This window comes from Pinus tabuliformis, chromosome 8 (genome assembly GCF_031772625.1).
Source record: "Pinus tabuliformis cultivar Carrire ecotype Pingquan chromosome 8, CPIR1, whole genome shotgun sequence".
In the NCBI taxonomy this organism is placed as follows: domain Eukaryota; kingdom Viridiplantae; phylum Streptophyta; class Pinopsida; order Pinales; family Pinaceae; genus Pinus; species Pinus tabuliformis.
This window is the reverse complement of record NC_142294.1, coordinates 1,793,984,450-1,793,993,180: the sequence shown is the minus strand read 5'-3', so window position 1 is coordinate 1,793,993,180 and position 8,731 is coordinate 1,793,984,450. Positions and strand designations below refer to the sequence as shown.

Sequence of the window (8,731 nt, the reverse complement as noted above, 5' to 3'; positions counted from 1 at the left end):
ACTTTCTTACTCTCCAATTCTCCCAAGAATCCCAGGGCAAACCACGTTTCTTAGTTCAGCATAGGATGGACACTTTGCATAAGCTACAAGAATAAAGGTTGAAAGCAAAAGAAAAATTTTCTCTCCATCAGAACCGTATCAAGAGATGGTTTGACATAAAGTCTACAGGGAAGACTAGATTCAGTGTGGGTGACTTAATCTTGAAGTGGGACAAAACCCATGAAGACAAAGGAAATAACACTAAGTTTCAATCCCTGTGGATTGGTCCATACATATTCCATGAAAAGCTTGGCCAATACACCTATCGTCTTTAATCACTTGACGAGAAGATTGAATCTCTCTTTTTTTTTTTTTTTTCTAAATTGGACTATTTCTATATTAAAAAAACAGAGTATTTTACAGCAAGGCCGCAGCCTTGATAAATCTAGCCAATATCGTGGCTTTCTAGCATACACATATGACAGAGTTGCATTAGATTAGCATGTTTTTGGTTCGATTGGAAACTAAACTCCGGTTTGCGCGTGTCTCGGCTGAAACCTGATTGTGCCTGACGCTTGCACTGACCATTCGGTGGAAGGGAGTGTTTCAGGCTGTCTTCCTGACCAACATTACGCTGCCAGCTATGAGCGTTCTCCAGCTCAGAAGTGGGCCTGTGTGAACAAAGGAGGACCGCCTTCATTGACTTGCATAGCCCGTTTTGAGCCTTAGGGAGAGGAGCTGGACATTGGCGGTAACCAATGGCACCTGTATGTGACCCATTGCCTGACATCTTCAACCTTATCCTGCTAGCTTTCCGATCAGCGCCTCTCTGCCATGATTGAATAGTCCTGTTGCGCCAGAGCAATGCATTCCTTCTGTAGCTATTCATCATTTGTATCACTGAGAGGGCCTGAGAAGTTGTAAATCTGTTGATTGACCCCCTGGTTGGCCATTTTGTCTGCCACTTTGTTGGATGTGCGTCTTATGTGCCTGAAAGTGATGCTTTGGGGAATCCGCAGTCTTTCCTCCATCTGCTCCAATTTGCTGAGTAATCTCCAAATTGTGGATGTTTTGGAAGCTGGGGAGCCTGCCTGGATTCTGATGACCACTGCTATTATTATAAGGGAGTCTCCTTCAACCTCAAGAGGATACAAGTTTTCTTGCTCTACTATGCAGATACCTTTCCAAATTCCTTCCAGCTCCGCTGCATTGTTGGTGTCGATGCCGATATTGCCGTGATAAATGTGTCTGATTGTGCCTATTTCATCTCTGAAGACTCCTCCGTAACCAGCAGGTCCTGGGTTTCCCTTAGCCGCGCCATCAAAGTTTAATTTGAACGAATTGGGAGCAGGGGGAAACCAGAATAGAGGAGAGGCAGAGCTGGACGGGGAACAGGGGTTGATTTGGACCGGAGAGGAAAAGTCCATGTTCCAGGCATTTAAGATGAGGCGTTCCTGAGGGAGTTCTGGCAGGTCCGCCGGTTGCCATTGTCTTAATGCCAGAGTCTCTCGGAGATTGTGCTGGAGGAGAAGCCATAGAGTGTCGATAGGCTTGCTGGAGTTGTTGAAGACTCTATTGTTTCTCTCTTTCCATAATATCCAATAAGAGAAGCCTGGGATGAGGTTCCATAGCGAGTTTAACAGAGAGCTTTGAAAGGGATGCCTTGGCCAGTTTCTGATGGTTTCTGCAATATCTCCTTGTCTTCTGCCAGATCTTCTGTTGCAGTTATCAATTTTCTCCCATAGGTGAGTAGCAAGAGGACAAGTATCCATTAGATGCACAGCTGTTTCTGCGTTGAGGTTGCAGTTAGGACATCTTGAAGGTTCTATGAAGCCTCGTTTTTGCAGCTTGTCCCATGTGAGAATGTGTTGTTTGCCTAGCAGCCATAAGAAAGTGGAGACCTTGGGCCATATACCTGGTTGCCATACTTGGTCCCAGAGTTTGTCTTTGTTTGCTTGTGTGGGAGTGTAGCGTAGATGATGTGCTTCCTTCGTGGTAAACATACCTTTAGGCGTGTCACCCTAGCGAAGCTTGTCCTGTTGATCAGATTGCTTGATTTTCCTTTGATTCAACTCCTGCTCTATCTCTATGTAGGATTCACCTTGCCAGTTGGCCTGCCAAGTGCTTGCTGATTTCCAGCAATGAAAATCATGAGATGTTTGTTGTTGCCAGAATTGATGAACGTTGATAAGATCAGCATGTTGCATATGAGCCTACCACCTTGGCTTATGAAAGAGAGACGCTAGTTTTGGGAGTTGCTACCATGAATCCTCCCAAAATCTAGCTGAGGTACCCGAGTGCACTTCCCAGAAGCTATGTTCCTGTATGAAGGCACTGTGGAGCTTGGCCAAATTCCAGATCAGGGAACCAAGAGTTGTAGGGCAGATTCTAATAAGATCTTTCCATTGGCATCCAGGTACATATTTTGCTTGCCAAAGACGAGCCCAAGGAGTGTGTGGTTTGGAGAGCCAGTTCCACCATACTCGGGCTCCCATTGTGTTGCTACTTTGGAGGGGATCTCACAGTGCTAACCCATCGATTGCTTTTGGTTGACAGACTTCATTCCAATTTACCAGTGCCCATTTCCTGTTGAGACCAGAGGAGCCCCACAAAAAGTTTCTCTGCAGATTGCGGATGCTTTTAAGAACCCATTTTGGAGCAGCTAAAACAGAAAAGAGATATAGGGGCATTTCCTGGAGAACAGATTTTATGAGGATAAGTCTGCTGGCCATATTGAGCGAGCGAAAAGTCCATGAGGAGAGCCTAGATTCTAGCTTGTCTATGAGGGTTCTCCAAGAGGCATTTTTAATAGCTGAGTCCAGGAGAGGAGCTCCCAGATATTTCGAAGGGAGCGTTGCAATGGAGTATCCCAAAATTCTTGTTATGTTTCTTTGAGTGGAGGCTAGAGTATGAAAGAAGAAAATCTAGGATTTGGTAGCATTGATAGAGGTGCCAGAGGCTTCAGAAAAGAGAGAAAGCAGATATTTGAAGGCAGAGGCTTCATGATATGAAGGGTTTCCAAAGAGCATGGTGTAATCAACAAACTTTTGGTGAGACAAAGGGTGAAGACCATGAAGAGAGATGCCTTTGAGGGTTTGAGAAGAGATAGTTGAATGAAGCAAACGGCTGAGGCCTTCAGCCATTAGAAAAAAAAGAAAAGGGGAGAGGGGGTCCCCTTGACGGATTCCACGAGAGGGGTGGAAGGGCTTGGAGGGAGAACCATTGAGCAGGATTGAGAAGCTGGGTGAAGAGATGAGGTTCATAATCCATCTAGTCCATGTTGCATTAAAGCCAAACGCCAGTAACATCTGTTGTATATAAGACCAGCTGAGTTTATCAAATTCTTTTGAAAGATCAAGCTTCAGAATCATACCTGGATTTTTTAGAAGCTTCAGTGAATGAAGCACCTCATTTGAGAGAATTATGCCGTCCATTATTTGTCTCCCCTCTACATAGCCAGTCTGCTCCGGCGAGATGAGGAGTGGGAGAAGGGGTTTGAACCTGTTGGCCAAGACTTTGGAAATAAGTTTGCAGATGACGTTACATAGTGCAATAGGCCTGTATTTGTTGGGTGTGTTTGACTCAGCCCCTTTGGGAATTAACGCTAAGAAGGTGGAGTTAAGCGAAGGGAGAATCCAATGCATTATCTGTGATTCCTCCACTCATTCCCAAACTTCTGTGCTAACCAGCTCCCAAAATTCATGAAAAAAAATTGCTGTGAACTCGTCAGGACCTGGTGCTTTACCATCTTTGATTTGAGCCATAGCCTCTTCCACTTCTTTCATTGAGATGGGTTGAAGCAGCTGTTTGTTGTGGTCTTCCGTAATTATTTTAGGGATGAGCTGTGTAATTTTTTTAATAGCCTGATCTCTGCTTTCTGGTTGTTCCTTAAGGATTTCCTGAAAGTGTTCTTGGAATTCCTTTTCCATTTCTTCATGCTTTTCTAATTTTTCCCCCTGCCTGTTGTTAATGAATGCTATATTATTGTGCATCCTCCTTTGGATTGTGGATCTGTGGAAAAACTTCGTGTTTTTCTCCCCCTCCTTTAGCCAGCGAATGCGAGATTTCTGCCGCCACAGAGTTTCTTCCTGCTGTCTGCGTGTCTCGATTTCAGTCCAAAGGATCTGCTCCTGGTGCACTCTGTCTTCTGTTCGCCCCTCCATAATAATCTTCTGTTGTAAAGTGCACATTTGCTGCTCCAATTTTTTTCGCTGCTCAAATATATTGCCGAATTGGGTATGATTCCAATTTTTGAGAACCTGTTTGAGACTTTTCAATTTCTGTTGAAATTGGAACATTTTGGTTCCTTCAGAGGGTTTGAAGGTTTTCCATGCCTCCTTAACCACTGATTTGAAATTGGGGTTGGTGAACCAAAACGCCTCAAATCGAAAGGGTCTGTTACTTTTTGTGCCTGGGCGTGCCCATTGCAGCATAATGGGCCAGTGGTCGGATCCTCCGTGAGGCACAATAGAGGCGTGAAAATCCCCTCCAAGGTGTATGGCATTGTCCGAAATAAGAAAGTGATCCAGTCTTGAGGCGATGTGCTAAGATCCACTGCGTTTATTAGACCAAGTGTAGACTCCATTTGAGGTGTGAATGTCCATAAGGTGGTTATTTTGAATATAATTACAAAAGCCAATACTGTCTCCTTCTAATTTCGTTCTACCACCACTTTTTTCTTCCAGGGCTCTGATGATGTTGAAATCGCCCCCTCCAATCCAAAGTGGAAATTGTCTGTTTGAATTCAGAGTCGTGAGAGTATCCAGAAGCGCCAGTTTCTGATTTAATTGTTGCGGGAAGTAGACATTTGAAAGATGACCATGAATGTCTGTTCCTGTGAGATGAAAAGTAGCTTGGATAAAGAAATGAGAAGCGTGGAAGTCTTGAAGAGTGAGAAGTTGTGGGTTCCAAATGATCGCTAGTCCCCCCGATGCGCCTGAGGCATCCACAGTGACTGAGCTGCAGCCGGCCCAGATCTTTCTCAGAATCTTTTCTAAGATGGTACTGTTGCTTTTTGTTTCTTGAAGAAAAACTATGGAGGGCTTTTCTTGTTGTATCACATTTTTTAACATTCTATGTTTGGAAGCACTGTTCAATCCTCTTACATTCCAGGAAAGAAGCTTCATGAGGAACTGTGGGGTTGAGATTTGTAGAACTTTGTCAGCTTAGGAAATCTCCCAGATTCCATGAGCAATTCTCCTAGTATGATGGTCCTCTGCAGGTCTGTTTTGCGCCCTCTTTTTTTTGTTTCTTTTAGGATTTTCTTTCCATCCCATGGGCTTCCTGCTTGTATTCCTAAGCATTTGTTGTGATGCGCTTTGCTGAGAACTCCTTCTAGCCTTTCGATTTCCCATGGAGGGATTGAGTTGTACTCTTTTTGTTTGCAGGCTGTCTCCAGCTTGAGTATGTCTAAACCTTCTAAGCTGATACTCTCTGGATCTTCATCCATTTTTGAGGGCATGTTTTGTTCTTCCCTGAGAGTATTGTCCTGAGTGTTGAGGATTAGAGCCGCTTCCAGATCCATTGAAGAAGATTGCGCTGCATTCTCTGGTTCTGATTTCTTATGAGCAGGGGAGATGGGAAGGCTTGAAGGATCTGAGTCAGCTGAAGGATGAGGAAGCTTGAGGATCCGGGAGGGAGAAGGAAGTTCAGCGTTATCCAAGGATGAAGCTGGAGGATTCTCAGAAGGATCACGAGGGGTGAGAATTGCAAATCTGTTCTGGGAGTCTAGCTTTTTGGAGCTATCAGGAGCAGGGGTAGATTTCTTTGCATGACGGCGGCGATTAGGGATTTTGATGAAGCCTTCTGAGTCTGTGCTTGGATCATTGACAGGGGGTTTGGGTTGAGGATTGAGGGGACAATCCCTGAAGAGATGGCCATGCTCATGGCACTTCCTGCAACGAAAAGGAATGTGCTCATAATCTAAAGATTGAATCCACTCAAAGTCGTCGTGGAAAAGACTTACCGAGTCTGCAAGATCTTTGGAAAGGTGCATTTGGACACAGATCCGAGCGTAAGAAGTGTATCTGCGAGTTTTAGTTTCCTCAGAAGCTTTGATGAAGGTCCCCAGGCTGTTGCCTATGTCCCTTAGAGTTTCCTCCTTCCAATATTCTGCAGGGAGGGAATACATTCGTATCCAGACAGGAGCCCAGCTGAAATCCTCCTTGTCTGGATCGAATCTTTCTTTCCATTCTCTTAAGTACAGTCCAGAAGAATTAAAGAAATACGGACCTCCTTCAAATATTCGTGATTTGTCCTCCAGACAGTTAAAGATTGCCGTGAAGAAGCCTTTGGGGCCAAGCTGCAAAGTGACTTGTCCCTTAGGCTTCCATTTTGAAGCGATCCAGCCATGCAGGGCCTTTTCAGTAGGCCAGAATCCGAGGAACTTGCCGATGAGTGCATGATCCCTCATAAATTGAATTTCGCCATTGATTCGTTGGCTGGGTAGATCGACTTTGATTCTTTCAGCCTTTTTTGGTATGCATGTGGCTGAAGTCACCTTTGTTTGTGTCTTAGGAGCTTTCTTATTCCCGCCACTGTCTTTGCCAGTGTCATCGCATGTAACAACAGTTTCTTCTTCATTGGTAGCCGGATCTGGTCCTTGATCTGTTTCAAGGAGGCTTGCTGGTTTGTGCAGAGGATCATTTTGTTTTTTCCTTGAGTTGTCAGAGGATGAGCCGAAGTATGGAGCAGGGGAGGATCCCGCCCCTCCTGGGAGCGCAGTCATTGGAGAATCTTCAGTCAGGGCACCTCAGATTGAAGGTTGATTGTTATGTGAAGCAGGGGTTTCAGAATGGAGAGCCGAGGCGATTTCAGATCGCATTTGCAGAGAGCGCTTCCAGTTCCAATTCTTGAATCTCTCCATGTTAATGGCCAAGAGTTAAAATATTACTTTCAATGAAGATCTGGTTGTGCCCCACACCATGTACATAGTCTTTTGTTGTTTATTGTTATGTTTTCTTTGGTTTTATGCTGTTTTTCTTATGTAAATAAGTGTTTTTCCTTGCTGTGTTGTGGCTTCCAAGTGTGTGTGTGGTCAAAGTTCAAAGAGTCTTGTGAAATTGCAACCCTTGGCCAATCCTGTTTCCACCTTCTTTGTATTGGTTTTAAATTTTGGTCAGTGAAGTTCTGACGGAAAATATGATCCATCCGTAAGGAAATTTTTGGTCCAACCATGGACCTGTGTCCAGTTTGTCAACCTCATGCCTATACTCAGTTTTCTGCTTTGGTGTTTTCAAGCTTATCCAATCTAAATGAGAAAAACTAATTCAAACCGTGACTAGTAGGGATTTTATTGTTATGGATTAAGGGATCCTTGTTACTCTTGTAATTTATTTGTACCTTAGTAGTTTTTCTTTCATTTCATTTATAAAAATAAGAAAAATAAATAGAAAACAGAAAAATAAAATAAAATAAAAAATCAAAGAAAGAAATGAAAATAAAAAGGAGAAAAGAATAAAAGAATAATTAAAATATATAACATGGCCAACGTGTTTAAATGTCCTATTTATATTTTTATTATCCTTAGCTTTTAAATAAATAATTGTATTGTAATTGATGCAACTTTGAGTGGACGAGGTCCAGCTTGCTGAAATCAAAGGACTCCGATATATTGTCGGACCTGCATTATATTTATAAGTGTTAAAGGTTTAGTACATTGGTCATCCAATTCAATTAAAACCTTACTTAGATGCTTTGGCACAGTTCCCCAGCCTAGAACTGTCTACAAAGTTACAATAGTTACAACCACAGTTTTAGGGATTGAAGAAGATAAAACAAGTCCGAGAATTTGTTACACAGGTAATGGTTTGCAACATACATAATCATCAAATCTCACAACAGGCAGCATGATATCTTATTCGGGAAAATTATTAAACTTGTAATGCACAAAATAACTCCATGACACCATATCATGGTATGTATTGGTCTACATGGGCAATCCTAAGTTGGATTTACAACACTTGTGCTTCGTGTTTTTAATCACATGTTATGGTGTAATATGACAAAAAATGAAGAGAACAAAACGTGGAGTAGAGGATTGCTCTTCTCAATATTACGAATCAAATAAATAAGATTACATTGGAAACATCAGTAATAAATGACTGGAGTGAAACTCAACTTAAACTGGACTAAGTGAAACTGAACTAGGAAACTTGGAGGGACAATTTTGACACCTAATAGGTGGTTGGAATTAGATTCTCCAACACTCCCCCTTAATTACAACTACATACAAATTCAATTAAAATGCCTGCTGGTCTATGTCTAAGCTAGGCTTACAATTTAAAAAATTGGCTTCAACTACATTTACTTGTCTTCTTCTCTTCTTCTAGATCCTGTAACCTCTAAATTGTTTCAACATTTTCTTCTTGTTGTATCCTTCAAACCTTAGTTTCTTCATTTGCTGGTGCAGGTATTCCATTGTTCCAGTCTATTTAAGCATGTCCTGGACTTCTTCAAAAATCGGCTTGTATGTGGATTGCTGCCACATGTCATCTTTTGTTGTGTTCTTTTCATCATCAATATGTTGCAACATAAGACCATAATACAATTGCATCTCTTCAAGACTCCAATACCTGAAAATTTCATTAATTTGTTCATCATCCAAGCTGTCCTCAAGGTTCATTGTTGCAAATTATATGCAAACGTCATCTAGACATGGTGTTGCAAGCCATACTTCAAGGAAATTTAATTGTTCTTGAAAATAATTTTGTGTACCTGCACACTAAAAATCAATGATAAGTTTAAAAACATC

At 42.3% G+C, this 8,731-nt stretch overlaps 1 protein-coding gene across 1 annotated transcript; it reads right to left on the bottom strand.

The window, feature by feature from the left end:
• Positions 1–3,641: 3,641 nt before the first annotated feature.
• Positions 3,642–4,277, bottom strand: LOC149243399 (uncharacterized). Its single transcript, XM_089371205.1, has one exon. The coding sequence runs from the start codon at positions 4,275–4,277 to the stop codon at positions 3,642–3,644; it is 636 nt and encodes a 211-aa protein (XP_089227331.1).
• Positions 4,278–8,731: the final 4,454 nt, after the last annotated feature.